The 16,754-nt window shown below is 32.5% G+C and overlaps 1 protein-coding gene and 1 long non-coding RNA gene across 7 annotated transcripts in view; one reads left to right on the plus strand and one right to left on the minus strand.

The window, feature by feature from the left end:
• The window catches only part of TCF12 (transcription factor 12), a 450,527-nt gene that overhangs the window by 378,284 nt on the left and 55,489 nt on the right, over positions 1-16,754 (plus strand). The window contains exons 1-2 of one of the 6 annotated variants that reach the window (XM_077128018.1): positions 8,337-8,666; positions 15,448-15,702. The exons of 3 other annotated variants lie outside the window; for them this stretch is intronic. Coding sequence is in view for 2 of the 3 variants with exons in the window: in XM_077128016.1 (XP_076984131.1) it covers positions 8,598-8,666 (69 nt within the window). In the remaining variant the exon portion in view is untranslated. Of the gene's footprint in view, positions 1-8,335; positions 8,667-15,447; positions 15,703-16,754 lie in introns of those variants that run through there. 2 more of the 6 variants (XM_077128016.1, XM_077128017.1) reach the window with 2 other exon arrangements.
• Positions 1,609-8,160, minus strand: LOC143656168 (uncharacterized). The gene is made up of 3 exons (XR_013162417.1): positions 8,007-8,160; positions 5,176-5,227; positions 1,609-2,965 (listed from the first exon to the last, which is right to left on the minus strand). It is a non-coding gene; the product is annotated as an uncharacterized LOC143656168 (long non-coding RNA).

Consider the following 16,754-nt stretch of genomic DNA (forward strand, 5'->3'; position numbering starts at 1 on the left):
ATATATCGTAATTTGCTTATTCTTTTATTATGTCTCACTCACCGGAATAAAAACTTAATTAGGCCGGGATTTAGTTTATTTAGTTTTTTGCTCTGTCTCTAGCACCTAGAACATTGTTTGGTGCATGATAGATGCTCAGTAAATATTGGTTGAATGAACAAACAAACTCAAATTATAAGCAATACAGCCAAAGCTTTTCTTTCTTGGACCATGCTCAGGTGACTCAGAGAAGGTAGAAGCCTACATACTGGATAATCTAAAATGAATACATCTTGCATGAGGAATAATACTCTAGGAACATTTTCAACCACTGATATTGCTGAACATTTAACCTGCTTACATTTTGTGAAAGTTTTTCAGGAAGGAGTACTAAGATCTCCAAATACTTCATTAGAAAAACAAAAGCCTCCTCAGTGGCTAAGACCACTGAAATTCTTTCCATTGACATAGACATCTACCCTCAAGTACATTAGAGCTAGGAAGATATGCATTTGTTTTCCCATGGGAGGTCTTAGCTTTAGAAAATTGTTCTTGTACTCATATGTATACTCATACTTCATTCCAATTTAGCAGTAGTAACACTGTTTGAATCTTTTACAGTCTGAAGTAACCAATTTTAGGGCACTCGGATGTCTTCAAGATCATACCTGTAACCGCAATACTTGTATGGTGATGTTGCTGTTTTTCATCCTTTACTCTCCTATTATATCCTATAAACTTTCCAACTTACATATTCATTACTTTTGTTTATAATCTACATAATTGTCTCTTTTACTGAGCCACTACATTCTCCAGCCAGAAGGCCCAAAGAAGCAAATCATAGACCTACCTTCTTTTTTATAGAATAATGCAAGAGTCACAGCCCTCTTAGCTGAGATGAACTCCTTTATTGACTCCTTTACTCTTTGTTCCTTGCAGAAATTATAGCTGTCATCTGTGTAGAGGCTGACATGTTTGAGGGGTATGGTCAAAAGTTTTTCTTTTCCAGACAGTGTTATATTAAATATAAAATGTGTATCTTCTAGATCAAATTGCACATTCTTGAGTAACCAAAATTTGTTGAGGAAATTGAAGAATGGCAAAGTTAGGTAAGATTTACCTATTGGTACAATGCCAACCCTTTTTTCTTTTCTTCTTTTTTTTTAAACAGTTGGTTCTAGACACTACATAGTTTTTCAAAAAGATGTTAATTATAGATGAAAGTATTACTAGACAATGGAAATATATAACCCCTTATAAAGAGACTTAACTTATTGACATAAATGTTATTAGAATACAAAAGTATTTTTACCCTTAGTTTAGAGCTGAAATTTTATAATTATGTTTTTAGATCTGCCTTTCATTTGATTTGAGGCTTTGGGATTTTGATTATGCTCCTTGCGGATATGATTATAGATAGAAAATTTAAGGTTGGCATGAACACATACCATCCATGCCAATGGGTCATATACCTGGGTCTGCAGAAATAGTAATTCGATACAAATTAAAATATTTCAGGAAATCTGACAAATTGTATAATTTACTAAAATAAAATTATCCATACTAACTAAAACAACAGATTTCTTTCACTGGAATTATTTCAGCTCAGCAAACCAATACTTCATATCTTTTAATCAGAAGTTCCGAATGGCAGTTACATGGCTTTTTTTTTTTTTTTTTAAACAGGGAAACTACTCATTACAATTCAATAAAAAGAATGGGGTAGACAGAAATTTCTCAAATAGGAATTCCACGTTTTGGGTTGAAATAAATAATAAAAGACTATTAGTGATGACAAATCTGAGAACTCTTTGAGCTAGTTTAATGCCTTCATTTTGCAGAAATGGAAACTTAGGCTCAGGGTAATGCAATACTCTCTCACACCTCCTTAGAGGCAAAGCTAAAAACCTGGTTCCCCGTCTCCTAACTCCCAGTCCAGTGCTCTTTTGCATTAGAGGGTATGACTCCACAGTGTTCTGAAACTGTAGCTGCCTATCTCAGATTACATAGAGTACTAATGAGTGATAGGGAGCATACTTCTACATGTGATAGAAACACAATAAAAGTTTTGTGTCTGTTTCCCGATCATATGGTGAGAGACAGTTGTAATTTCGGGAGCATCCCACTGCCTTTAATGGTGAAGCATGATAAATATTAAATAGTGTTTTGTTTTGTTTTGGTTTATGTTGAAAAGACACCATTGACCCAACCATCCATCCTGTATGGCTCCTCAGATGTGTTTTCAAATGAGGTGTTATCTGGTTTCTGTTGAGAGTAATCATCAGAATTTTGTTTTAAGAAACCATTCTTTTAAGATAAGTTCTTTCCTAAAATCAGGATCTGCGTGATTTCTTCCAGTGACTATGGCTAAAATGACATCTGCTTTGTTACCTGATCATTACAAATTAGAGGCTCTCAAAATTTAATTATTCAGAGGTATAAAGTACTTTAAAAATTACTAGCACTAGCAAGAAGTTTTTACTGAAACATATAAATTGAAGACAGAAATAATGTATACATTATTTAGCACTTCAGATTGCAGATTCTTGAAATGGCTCTGGGGTAAGATGTAGATGTTACTTCTGGTCTCTTTGAAAATAAATTTAAAATAGAATAGAATATGTTGGTGCTGCTCCACTTCTCATAAATTGGAAAGTATGGTGCTTTCCAGCTCAGAAGAAAAAAATTGTATAGAACAGAAGAAGCAAACAAAAGAAAGGTAGCACTTATTTTAGAAAAAACGATCCAAGACCATGGCTCATATACATTGCTTACTTTCTACAGATGATTAAAAGTAATAGCTTTGTTTGCTTACAGTTTGGTTTTGTTTTTAGGTTGCCTAATAAGTCAGTAGTGTGAAGTCTTGTCCCAGTCTTGAAAGCTCTTGAGAAATGCTAGTTGATTGAGGAATTTTAAAACCTGGGGGTCCTTCTCATTTCTTTACACTCGCACACACCATTCGGCAGTCCTGTGATTATAGAGCCATCTGCAGGAAAATTATCAAGTTGCAACATAGTTAGTGATTCTCTTAACGTGTTATTTCAAGTGGCAAATGAGAAGTGACAAACTGCAGTTCATGTGGAGAAAAAGCAGACAAGCAAGAGATACAGGAATTATTAGGCTGAGGGTTGGGGGAACTCCCCCCTCTCCTCCCCACTTTTAATATTTCAAGGAAAAAACCGCTTTGTCACTGTGAGTTTATCATCAAAAGAAACATGCAATTTGCTTCAGGTTTTGCGTATTATCTGTAATTATAGGTCTATCTTATTTTAAGGGGTATTTAATGATTACCTTTTAGAAGCTTTGTATGACCTGTCAGTTCTGTTCATGTTGATACAAGAAGGATATTATTTATTTACTTCAGAAAAAGATTTATTTGCTTTCTCCTCCAGGAGGTATGACTATTTATATACATCCTCTTTATAGTCATATGGTTGTCTAAAAGGAAATTAAACAAGTGGGTTTTTTGTGGGTTTTTTTACCCTGTAAATGTACTTTATACATCTGTTTCTGTTGGCTATACAGATAGATTTTTTTTTATTTTGTTAATCATTGGACATTTCTAAAACTCAAGGTAGACTTAGGGTTTTTCTAAAGAGACAGTAAGAAATTTCGTTAATCTATGTCTGAGACAGATGATCCAATTTGTAAACTTCAGCAGGTGTTTTTACTCTGCTCTGAGAACCATGTGTGTGCATGTTGATTTTCCACATTCCCAACCAATTCCTAATAAATTGTACACCAAAACACAGAATCTTTAATCATCTACTATAAGTCTGTTTATTGTTTGGATAAGAATAAAGTGTTCACAACTAAGGCATAATTAGAACAGTTAACCAGAAGTGTTTATTCGGTGTAGCATCATCTAAATAAAGATCACAGAAGCAAGTCTGATTTTTTTAAGATTTGTATACGATGAAAAGACAGTAGGGCAGGCCACGGTGGCTCAGCGGGCAGAGTTCTCACCTGCCATGCTGAAAACCCGGGTTCAATTCTGGGTGCCTGCCCATGTTTTAAAAAAAAGACCGTAATTGGAAGCCTGTTTATTGATGTATTGGTATCAGCAAGATGATGAGAGTAATATTGTTGAGTTAGAAAATGCACTATGTAATTTCATATCAAATAGCACTATCATCTTTAAATAATACGTATTGGTTGGAGAGGATGCATTACTTTACCTGAGCTTTATATTCTTGTTTTCTTGGTAACAAAAGTAAACATTTCTAAAATGTTACAATATTAGAAAAAGACCAGAAGACTAACTTCCTAAACACTTAGATATGACCTTATTTACAAAGCACTTTCTAGAAAAATTTACAATGTAATGTTCATGTCTAAAACCTGAATTTTAGTATCTGATTTGGGGTTTTCTGACACTAGACCAACCTAACTAAAATACTTCATATTTAGTAGACAATATTGACCCACAAATCATCTCTATACAACCTATATGAGAAAGTGGAGGCATTAGGTCTTTTGCCTAGAATCAACTCATTTGTAGATTTTCACGCTTACCTCTTAAATCTGTCCTCACTACCACCTCCTAGGTGGCAATAATCTATTAGTTATTTGCTGAGTTTCATCCTTTAGGAAATTATGGAGTTCACTTGTGGAATTATTCATATGTGAACTTTGGCTTTGTTTGCCACTTTGAAAGCCTGTTTTCCAAGAATTTAGAAATAATTTGAACTTGTCATGAGAAATTGTATGAGTGAATTTTAAATTTACACTTCCAGCCAAAGCTTCTAGCCTTTTGGAACACTGGAATGTTGCCTGTTTGTATTAGAAGAGGAATGTACAATAAAATTAACTATTAACCAGTATTCTGTAATTAAATAATTCAAGATGTATAATTCCATTTAACTAAAATTTTCTTTTGTAAACTTTTTAGAATTTTGTCACTTCTTGAAATCGTTTTGTCTAAAGATAGTTTTAAAAACAGGACAGTTACAGTGATCCAAATATCAAAGATAAAGAAGAGCTTAATAAAATAGATTTTTTAAATACTGCATAGGCAATCCCCAAAACTATGTATAGTTCATCAAGGAAGATCTATTTCTCAGTCAACAGGAAAAATAAGGAGGAAAGAAATTTTGCATGGGAGTATGAAATGTAAACTGAAGTAGTACATCTTTCCATGAATTTTTAGTAAAGATGTAAATTGCTTAAGCAAAGCACATTGTAGCTTTTTCTTACCTAGTTTAGTTCTGTTGTTGGTGACCCTTGGAATGGCAATAAACATCACGTCCTAAAACATTTGGAACAAAAAAAGCATATTTGAAAATTGGTGACCTGCGACTAGGAATCATCAGTTTGCTAATAAAAGGTGGCATGGCTTCAAGTAGTATTTTTTTTCAGGATTCTCTGACATCGTCATTAATCATGTTGCCAATGTGTGCAGTAATGACCATTGTGCTATAAAATGTGAGGTTTTTTTTTTATTGTTGTTGATCCAGGTAATGTGAATATTAAGCTCTAGATCACATAATCTTAGAATAATACAAGTGATTTTGTAGAATTGTGAGTGGAAATAATTCAAAATAAAAAATACATGACGGTACAGAGCTTCTATGCAGACTGCACGTCTGTCTGAAATCAGGTTTTAAAAATTGGCCGTCTCCAGCTGACTTGTTTTGTCAAACTGAATCGCAGGATTGACCCCTTGGCATGTTCCTTTAAAAAAAAAAAAAGAGGAAGAAGAAGGCAAAGATAAAACAACTGCATTGACTAGAACAGCACTTGATTCATCTATATGCATTTTTTCCCGTAATATGATTCTCCTTAGGAGAAAAAATGTGCTGCAGCTGTTGTATAGATTAAGTTAATTTTTTTTCAAAAAATATTTTTGAGAAAGAGAATAGAGTGTATCATAGAAGATAATTTCTAGTTGTGATTAAGCAGGTAACTGTCTACTTCACCCAGTTTTAGTTTTTTTCAAATAAGACATACTTCCAGAAGATTACCAACTTAAGTCTTGCTGTAGCATACAAATAGGATGTGGGAACAGTTTGTTCAGATTACTACCAGTTTTCTTGATGACTTATTGTTGAGTAAGGAGTTTAATTATCATTTGGGTCTTGATTTATATATATTTAAGTTTCTACATCCACTCTCAATTTAAGCAGTAGTGTAGTACCTCAAGGGACTAAGGTGTATATTTTGGGGAGGGTGGGATCATAATAGACAAATACACCGATTTTATAACATTATTTTTGAGAAAGCAAATAAAAAGTAGAAACAAAAGCTTTTAATTAATTATTTAACTGTTTAGAAACTATTGTGGTTCCTTTCAGATTTCAGGTTTAACAGCAGATCTTATCCAGTTGCTTAATAAAATGATTTCAGAACAATGAAAGATGGTTGATTATACTGTTCAGCTTTACTCTGAGTTTCTTTTTTACCTGAATTATTCCCTTTGGAATATCATATAATTGCCTCTAGAATAAAGAACTGATGATGAAATACTAAAATTATCATTGTGCTTTAATAGCTAAGTCTGCTTAGTTGGGTTTACATTATGGTGTTTGTTTTATGAGACAACATGAAGCATGATGCTCTGGTCAAGCACCAGAAAAATCAGTTTGACTATACCAGGTGATTTTTTTTTTACCACTCTTTTCAGCGTTTTCTCAGGTTGGAGCATTAATTGTAGGGTGAAAATTCTACATTCTTCCTCAGTTTTTATTCAAAAACAAGTGTTCCTTTTGATATTAATAATTAATAGAACAAGCAAATTTTATTTATATAGTTGATTTCCTTTACTTTTGTTTAGGGTAGCTGTTCTGTCAGTAGAGAAAAGACTATGCCTATGAAAGACTCAAGTTTACTTGAATGGTTTTTAAGGCATGGCATTGTTAATTGTAAATCAAAGCTTTTTTACACAGTTCTCTAAGGATTGAAATGGGTCTTTGTCATCTCTCAGGAGGGAGGAAGTTACAAACCACTCTGTAGACTGGCATTTTAATAGTCTGCTGTACAGTGATGTTCTTTTGCAGCTGCTGCTTAGCCTTTTCTATATCTGGAGAGTGTGGGAAGGGTTTATTGTTGTTGTGATACCATCAGCTTTTAAAACATTGTGTAGTGTGCTGGCCTTATCGACTGATTTACTTTTTGCTATAATTTAATTAATATGCTTCATAAGAATGGGATTTTTTGGTCCCTTATAACATATTTCTAGAATATTTCTTAGAAAATTTCTGCTGTATGAATGGTGCCTTAAAAAAGAGAAATGTATATTTTTTGCAGTTCCTCAGTTCCCCTCTGATTTACACAGTGCTGTTAGAACCTACAAGGCATGAGAGAAGAGATAAGTACAAAGAGGTTTTTGATGCGGGAGGGGGATGAGAAAAAAGAAAACTTACTATTTTATTTTGGGAGTTAGAATCCACAATGACCTACCAAAAGACAAATTGGAAAAATTTTTAATAATAAAAATATGTGTGTGTGTGTGTATTGGAAGCACGTGTTTACAGGCAGTGTCTAAAACCTATTGACTTCTAATTATAATGAATTTTAAATATCTGTGAGAGATTTATTCCCACATAGATTATTTTTTCTTTCTGAGAAATTGAGCATTAACACAAAAATATGCATATACAAAGTAGTTCTTAACAAAAGTGAACTTGGAGGAAAGACCTCTAAGAAACCTTATTTAGTTTATCAGCTAGAGTTCACGTTTAGTCTGTATACACACCAACCATTCACACTTTACATAAGGGAAAACAAAACCTTGTTTGTTTTTTTTCTATTTAATTACTGAATTGCCTAATACATATTAGATGGTCTAGAAGACTGCAGTCCATTATAAACTTACTTGATGTTGTGAATAAGGAATTCAAGGAGTTTTATAATTGAAAATCTATTCAACATTTCCATTTTTAAAACAGATACTTTATTTTTAAGATTTTTTTTTTCCTGGGATTTTGAACTGAACTTTTTCATGAAATGTGTTCCTTTCAAGGTTTTTCCAAAATTTTTATAATTTAAAAAATAATTATGTTTGTTCTAGCTAATTAAGAGGTACTTACATGATAGGTCTGTTTTCTCTTGAAAGTGACTTGCTACAAGGCTTAACTGTCTGGATCCTTCTTGTTGTCTATGATTCAGTGTTTCCAATTCTTGATTGTCTGATCATGTGTTTATCAAAGTTGGAAGCAACTTTAGACCATGCCAGATGGTAATGCTGCAGGAGGTGCGGTAAGCTAGGTTTCCACTTCCATAAGTGCTCTAATTTAATTAAAACCGAAAACAGATTAACAGATCTATCATTTTGCCTTCCTTTGTAGTCTATAGATATTGAACAAAAATTAATATTCCTTGGGGTATTTAGCTCCAGGATTTTATAGCTTTTTTTTTTTTTTAAGTATTTGTGACATTTTTTTCAGTACCTGAAAGTTTTTCTTCTTGGTATTCTCCACCAATTGAAAGAGGTTACTTACAGCCTAATCCCTCCCTCCCTGCTCTGTGAGTTGGTTCAGTCCTATTTTGCATAAGTTCCTTGAGTAGATCCATGTGTGGATGCATAGTACTGAAGACTTACTCTCTTTTGCTGTGTGGATGTATGTCTTCAAGAGAAGCTGTGTGTGTTAGCTGTAAACAGTAACATTTTCAAAATCAACATGTATTGTGCTTATCCTGTGCCTGGAATGGGCAGCAGTTCTTTGATGTATTACTACAATGGGAAAACGGTAAGCCTTTTTCTTTGTTCATGTAGCTTCTAACTGGCTTGTTTAGCAGAAAGCAGTGTAGTTTAATTGCTTTTTACTAAAACGTGTGAGATTTGGTTTTATTCTTTTCTACAATACACTTAGAAACTGTATTTTTTTGTAAGTACCAGTAAAGTTGTTGAAACAGTTACTTAGTTGTTGGCTTTTATTTTTTTAATTAGTATATAGAAATTAAACTTGAATTTGTGAATTATTATTATCCGCCTGATCTCTTTATGAGCAGTGAGCTTAAAAGGACATTTATTTTAATGTTTTTATATTATAATTATATAATCTACAAATAATATCTACATATATACACACATATATAATGGATTATTTAATGCTTTATAGATGGAGGGGAAAGATGAAAGTCATCTTGGATATTTATAAAAATAACAAGTCTGAATCTCTGGGAATGATTAGGGAAGCAGTCAGCTAGTGAGGGCCGAATTTCCTGTTTGGAGTTTCAGATCCAGAGCCTGACTTTACTGGAAAACCATCTGTTTCCAATCAAACTAGAATTTTGACCCTGCACAGATTCATAAAATAAATCACTGTTTTTCAAAGAATGCATTTATACATTTCTAAAGATAAAGAATGTATTTCTGGTCAATTTATAGCAAGCACGTGGTTAGATGTCTAACATAATATGTTTCTGTATTGCTAAGCAAGACTTTTCTATTTGTTTTAATTATTTAATAGTGTATATTTTTTAAAAAATACCACCATCAGAGGATTTTGTATGTTCTAAGAAAGTGAACTTCTGGAAGATTTGATAGGAGCTGTCTTTGTAAGATACTTGTTAAAATTATTAAAATGTTATATTAATGAATAACAGTTTTGGGGTCATGTCAAAAATTCAGTATCTTCCTCCTCTATCTTTCAAAACAATATTCCCTCAGGTCTCTTTTTTAAATGTATATATAGCTCTGGTGATTTTTTTCTTTTGCTGGAGGTAGAGGCATTTTTAATATTTTTTATTACAAAGAAAATTTAATTACATACTTCTAAACTAGGTATAAAAAATCAAATGTTTTCCCCTTCCCACTTTAGCACTTGAAAATGTTTTAAAGTAACGTATGTCTGTAACCTGGGTTTGTGAGAACTAATAAAAGTACTTTTTCGTTCTCTGACTGCTTTAGCCTCATTGGTCTCTGACGATGCTTATTGTAAACTTTTGGGTAAGCTTTCTTAGTAAGGTGATAATCATGCCAAAATATCCTTAAACACATTAAAAAGTATGTTTTCAAGCTGTCTGTATAAGCAGAACTTTGGAGAATGGGAGGTTAGACTCAGATACTATAGGTGAAATTACTTGATCTCTCTCTATATAATTTCCTTGCCAGCCGTCTTTCAAGTGTGAAAACATTTTCTTTTGTGTCCAATCCTAAGTAAAACAGTCTGTTTGAAGTTGGTACGTGAGTACGTTTGTATATGCAATTCAGTAAAATTAATTGTACAAGACCCCTGAAACAGAGTGAGACTATAACTCAAATTGAGTTTAGATTTTATTCTTTCAAAAACATGGATCACCCTATTACAGTATTTCTCTTTGTCTACAATTGGGGGTGTTGGGACAGCTTTGATCGTATTAAGTATTTCCAGGCTTATGGTAGATGGCATAGCTTCTTATGGTGGAGAAGTGTACCCTGAAAATTGATAGCCTATGCCTGATATAGGTCAAAGGTGACTTTTACGTTCTTGAAAAATTCATGAAGAGATGACATATTATCTTAATCCTCTGAAATGTAAGGTCCTTGTCTTGTATGTATTTTATTTTTACCCATCTTTAGTGTTTATTATTATTCTCTAATAGCTCATCAATAAGAAAATCATGTAGTATATAATTAGAAAAAGTAATGTAAATACCTCATTTCAATGTGTTGGGAAATGTCTATCCATCAGTATTTTATAGTAAAAAATAGCACTTTTAATATGAACTGTTAATGAAACAAACTTACTCCAGTTTTGGAATTTTTATATCGTACTCATCACAGGTTAAATCAAAGCTGATTTAATAAAATCAGGTTTTGTCATTTTAGTTTATGATGATAGTTCAGATTAATATTTTGAAATGCTAATAAGTCCACATTGATTTGGTTTTTAGCATCGCAGTACAGCATCATTAAAGAAAGAGAATAATTCTTAGTGGTCCTGTTCTTAATCAGAATGTGTTTTGTTTTGTTTTGTTTTTAAGTTTCAAGTCAATTTCATGTGCTTAAGATTGTTCGGAGTCTTCCAACAAAACTAAGGAGACTAGGAAAAGACATTAATCAGAAAAGAGTCTTTTGTCCTTTTATTACCTAAATTATGTGATCAGTATTGTATTGTTGGAGATATATTAGGATTGGGCATATATGTACAGGAAAGAAAGGCCAAAAATGTAAACCCTGTTTTCACTACTGTTTGAAAAGGAATTAATATCTGTATAATGTGTAGTTGTATTCTGTACCATACTATAAGGTATTGATATGTGTTTATAACAAGTAGAAACTTAAAACTATTTTGTAGATAATACTATTTTATAATTTAAAAATAGCAAGGAAAAATGAGTTTCCTTATTTATAAAGAACTTGTCTGCCTTTCGTTTTCTCATTGATATCAATAAATCGCCTCCTCCATTCAGAAAGGTAGAAAGTTTTAAAAGAAAAGGAAAGGAAGGTTTTGGGGAGGAGAGGCTTCCCCTGTTTTCTTTACCTTGAGGATTCTGGAGTTTCCGTTTTCCTTTGATGTGACCAGCCTCCATTTTCTAGGCCTTGAGCTGAGGATGCTACGAAGTACTCCAGGTGTAAAAAATTGTAGCAAGTACAGATATGATGCTCTTTTTAATTGCTCAAAAGACTGTTTTAATTTTATGGAAGACAACACAGAAACCCAAGTTTTAAAACTCCAGAAACAAATTTTGAATGTTGTGCTTCATTTGATGGAATGTGGGAAAGAAGAGACAGGAACTCAGATGATCCTCAGGACTGCTCTGTGCCAGAAGCTAAACTGCACGCCTTAGCTTTGTTTACTTCACTGAATTCTTGCAACGATCCTGTTGCTAAATGTTACTAGCTTCATTTTATAAGTAAGAAAAGCAAGGTTCAGGGAAACTAAGTAACCTGGTTATGTCTTACCCAGTTAAAGTGATGAATCTAGAATTTGAACTCAGTTCTAGCTCCCAAGAGTAGGTTTTCTCCATGATATCATCCAAAGACAGATGAACTAGTCTCTATGATCAAGGGTCGAACTTCATCCTTACTACCATTTGTATCAAGATATATCGCACTAGAAAGAAAATGTAACTGTGAAAAACACAAGGTCGTTCTTACGGGGAAAAATCCATCTTTCATACATAATCTAATTGATGTAGTTACTCAAGCAGTTTTTAATATTTAAGATAAAACATTTAAAACTATTCTAAATATGTTTCAAAACTCGGGAAATTAGACTAACAGGTTTTCTCTTCTGTGGAACTCGTGCTGAAAATTGGTTTAAGCATGGTTTTGACTCCTGCTTGCCCAATTATAGAATTGTTTTTTTTCTATAAGAACTAGAGAAGTAAGTATCTAGCTAAAATTGCACTGTAAATACTTTTGACTTATTTTTCAAATAAACATTTTTCGGTTAATAAAAGCACAGGAGCCAAACAGAGCTGTATTTCTCCTTGGTTGGGAATTTATTGCTAGTTAACATGAAAGAAGAAAGTACAATTAAATTAAGTCAAATGTCAAAGCTATTTGTGGGCCCAGTGGAGTTAAATCTAACATTATGTTAGTGAAAACATGAAGTCATTTTAAAACTCTCTGAAGATAGGATGCTAAAGACATTGAATGAAGAGGACTTTAGTATTAATCTTAGTTTTTTTTTACTCTTTACCCCAGATATCTAAGTCTATACTATATGAGCCCAACAAAGTTGTCTTTTCTGGATTCAAGTTGGTGCAAATAGCAGTGAGTTGAGTTTGAGTATCTGCCAGGGGGAGGGTATGTTATCACTGATGAGCTTTATTAATGTTTTAGAGAGCAAGTTATGTCCCTTTCTACTAGTTCATGAACAAATTGAATGAATACTCTGTATTGTTATATCTAAATTTCTTAAAAATATGGATAAGAAGTGACAATCATTGATTTGTTCAGTATATTATCTTAGCAAACTAGTTTCAAACTCAGCCCTTTAAGATTGCATCTCTCGGGGAAAGAAAATGAGATTATTAATAAAATGAGAACAGTAATAATAGAGAGCCAGTGAAATATGTCCAATGACATTAATTTTAAGATTAACAAAACTGTTTGATTTACAGGGAAGTTTTAATAACCAGCAATATTCAACTATGGTTGTTACACATGCAGAAGTCATAGAGTTTGAGCTACTTTGTATAAAAACTGAAATTGTTTTTTCTTACTGTTACTAGAAAATATATTTTACCTCTAAATCTGTCTCTGAAAATTCATGGTCGATCCTTTTATTTAGGAAACTGTTATAAAAGGAAACTGCTCAAAATATAAACATATATTTATTATTCCTTTTACAAAAATTGCAGTTGTGTTTTTAGTAGGCTACTTAGGTTAAAAGAATCTTCTATTGAGATATTTTTATGTCCCTGAGTCAGTCTTTGTACTTTTGCCTTATGATTAGTTTTTTGTAGTACTTTAGTACTGTAACTAAAACATAAATAGGAATATTTATATATTCTAGTAGTAGATTGAACTTTATAGCAGAATTTTCCATTATACAATATTAAAATATGAAATTTATTGATATATATAAAATCAGACTTGTTTAACTCGTTCTTAGATGTTGGAGAATTCTTAGATTAGGCTGCTGTTTCACAGGCTTATTTAACGTTTTTTTGTATGTGTTTTCCTTCTTTGGTATTGTTTGTTTTAATTTTGATTAGAGAAGGAAAAAGAAAAATGGGAAGATCTAATTTTCAGAAAGTTGAAAAATTTGCTCTTTAGGTTAAAGAATTATTTTTAACTTCCCTAGAATACCAAACTAGCACTCTTACCCAAATGGGTATAGTTGTTACAACAAAAGCTTTTATTTACTTTGTTTTAAATAACAGTTTTCCTAAATTCAGATACCACATAAACTGGAAATAGAAGGAAGATACGTTACTGTATATGGGAGCTTGCATAGGTTATCAGCAATAATTTAGACACTAAAAGATAAATTTTCATAATATCTAGTTTTGCTTTCATTGTTTTGAGATTCTTTTTTTTTAATTTTTTTTATTGTATAGTAATACATATATACAAAGCAAAGAAAGAAAAAAGCAATAGTTTTCAAAGCGTTCTTCAACAAGTAGATACAGGACAGATCCCAGAGTTTGTCATAAGCTACCATTACCATCCTCTTAGATTTTTCCTTTAAGCTGCTCCAGAATATGGGAAGATAGAAGGCTTAAATATTTTTTTATCAGTACAATTGACATTTTTCTTTCTTTTTTGTGAAAAAAATAACATATACAAAAAGCAATAAATTTCAAAACACAGCACCACAATTTGTTGTTGAACATATTTCAGAGTTTGACATGGGTTACAATTCCACAATTTTAGGTTTTTACTTCTAACTGCTCTAAGATATTGGAGACTAAAAGAGGTATCAATTTAATGATTCAGTTATAATATTTGTTTTTAGATTCTGACCATTATATATACATATTTTAAAATTACAGGCCCAGAAGCTTAATTACAGTTTTTTAATAAAAGGGTTTAATTTAGGTTGGAATTTTCTTATTACCTAGATATTTTTTTCCCTGGGTTTTAGGTACTTGGCTAGGATCTTATAAAATTTTTGTTGTTTAATACAAAATACAATTATATAAAACATGAGACAAGTTAAGTGGATGTTCCCAAATATAATATCTTATTTTCATTTTGAAATATGATTTTTTTTTAATTTTGATAATAAGTTGATGTAGATTGGAAATAAGTTCTATCAGCAAAGGCCTTTTACATATCGGGGGTCCATGTTAGCACAGATTAAAGTGTTTAATGATTTTGAGCATAGAGGAATTTAAAGAGAATTGCTATTCTAACCATCTTGACAAGAGAGCTAATAAAAGTCCAAACATAATGAAATCCTGGTAATTCATTCAGTCACAGAGCATGTTCAGAAAAATGGATGAGCTTCTCCCTCTGTCTTCACTCCGCATTAGGTGAAGGTATACCTAAAATGTTTGAGAATTGACCTTGGTTTTCTTAGGCCTTAAAGCTTATGAGACTTTTAGAGTATTTCTTTCTTAAAAATGTGTTGAATTTTAAACTTGTGGTTTAAGGAGAGTGATCTAAACCTGCCTTCTTCAATACAGTAACACTAACCACATATGGTTATATAATTAAAATCAAATTACATTAAAGATTCAATTTATCAGTCATACTATCCACTATCAAGTGTTCAGTAGTCATATGCGACTGCTGTATTTGTACGGCACAGAAAGCACTGTTGGACAACACTGATCTAAAATATTCCTCTCATTTTCTGTGAATGGATGTCTTAATTAGGATATATGGCTATTCTCATAGACTAAAGAAAATTCCCTATTCATCCCCACATCATTTGGAAAGTTTATCATCAGCCACCACACAGACTATGGATCTATTTTTAAAAGCATAGTGAATGACATCATTCTTTAACCCTGTCACTGAATGTGACCAGGAAGAAATTACCTTTTTTAGCAAAAGCATCTACTTCCTTGCATCGTTTCTCAATTATTATCAGAAAATCATTATGCCTTCTTGCCTCACTGGGATGTTTCCAATATTAATTACAGGGAGGAGGATGCATTGAAATCAGGAGTCGAGTGCACAGGTTCCAGCCTCTTTGAGCTAAACAGAGTGGTCCATCCTGAAATGGGGGTTATCCACATGGCAAAACTGAATCATCCAAGCAGGAAAAAAGGAATCTGTCTTTGCCAATTTGACTCCAATTGGTTGTATGAAATAGCACATTCCGAGGATACTTGTGTAATCAGTGTAAAGAATAATTGTAAATATGCATCCTGAAGTACACTATTCCTCTTAAAGAAGTAAGTTTGGAGAGGGTGGGATAAGGACTTTCAAGATATTAATGTGGTCTTGTTTTTTTCAGCCAGACTTAACGGTGAAAGGGTTAGCGAAAGTTGGATCGCAGTTATATTCTTTCAAACTGAAATAAGCCTTATGGTTCTATTCACCAAACACTCTTGATTTTTTCTCAATGCCATTCCTGGAGGGGAAAATACAAGTGCTTTGGGAAGTAAAAAAGACAGTCTCATGAAAACTACTGTGAAGCTGACATTCTGAAATGGGGGGCTAGAATCTTAAAGAAAATTGTAACTATTGACCACATATTAATAGAACATCTTAAGTTACTTAATTGTACCTTTTTCTATTTCTCTTTAAAATAGTTTGATCCCTGGTAGATTTTAATCATGTTAAATTATTTCTCTTTATTTTTAGATTGTTGTGATAAAATCATATTTGTGATTTAAAAGTATGATTAGATCATTAACTAGAGAAAAACTGGAATCTATGTTCAGGTGATCAGATGACATAAGTAGTCTGGTTTTAATTTGTGGGCAGTACTGATTGTAACTAAAAGAGACTTGCTCCTTTTGTGAAATTGGCTGGCTATTTCCCCACATCTGGAATTAATAAAGTCTTTGAGACCACATCAGTTGGGCTTTGCCGCAAGAACTCTTTGATCTGAAAAATCGAGACTGGCACAACTGCTGCTTCATAACATTGCATCTATGTTTTTGCAAGCTATGCTTAAGATACAAAATTAAAGTTACGTGGCCTGTATTAGAAATGCTGTTAGATGGGCCTCTTTGAGAACCATGTATTTCAAACATTTTATTGTTATGTAAACTTATAATAGTTTAGTAGGGTTTTACCATTTTAATTAGAGCTATCCTTTAAAAGTCTATTTATAAAGACCATTTTAAGTCCATTTATAAAGACTATCATTAAAAAGATTACCTCTAAAATGAGCCCTGTTTTCTTAATACGGCTTCAAAATTTTACCTAAGGGTAGACAAGTCTCCTTTCCTTTGTGTGATTTACCTTTGTTTTCTTGCATTCTATGACATTCATTGAT

Source organism: Tamandua tetradactyla, chromosome 14 (assembly GCF_023851605.1).
Source record: "Tamandua tetradactyla isolate mTamTet1 chromosome 14, mTamTet1.pri, whole genome shotgun sequence".
NCBI classification, from domain to species: Eukaryota; Metazoa; Chordata; class Mammalia; order Pilosa; family Myrmecophagidae; genus Tamandua; species Tamandua tetradactyla.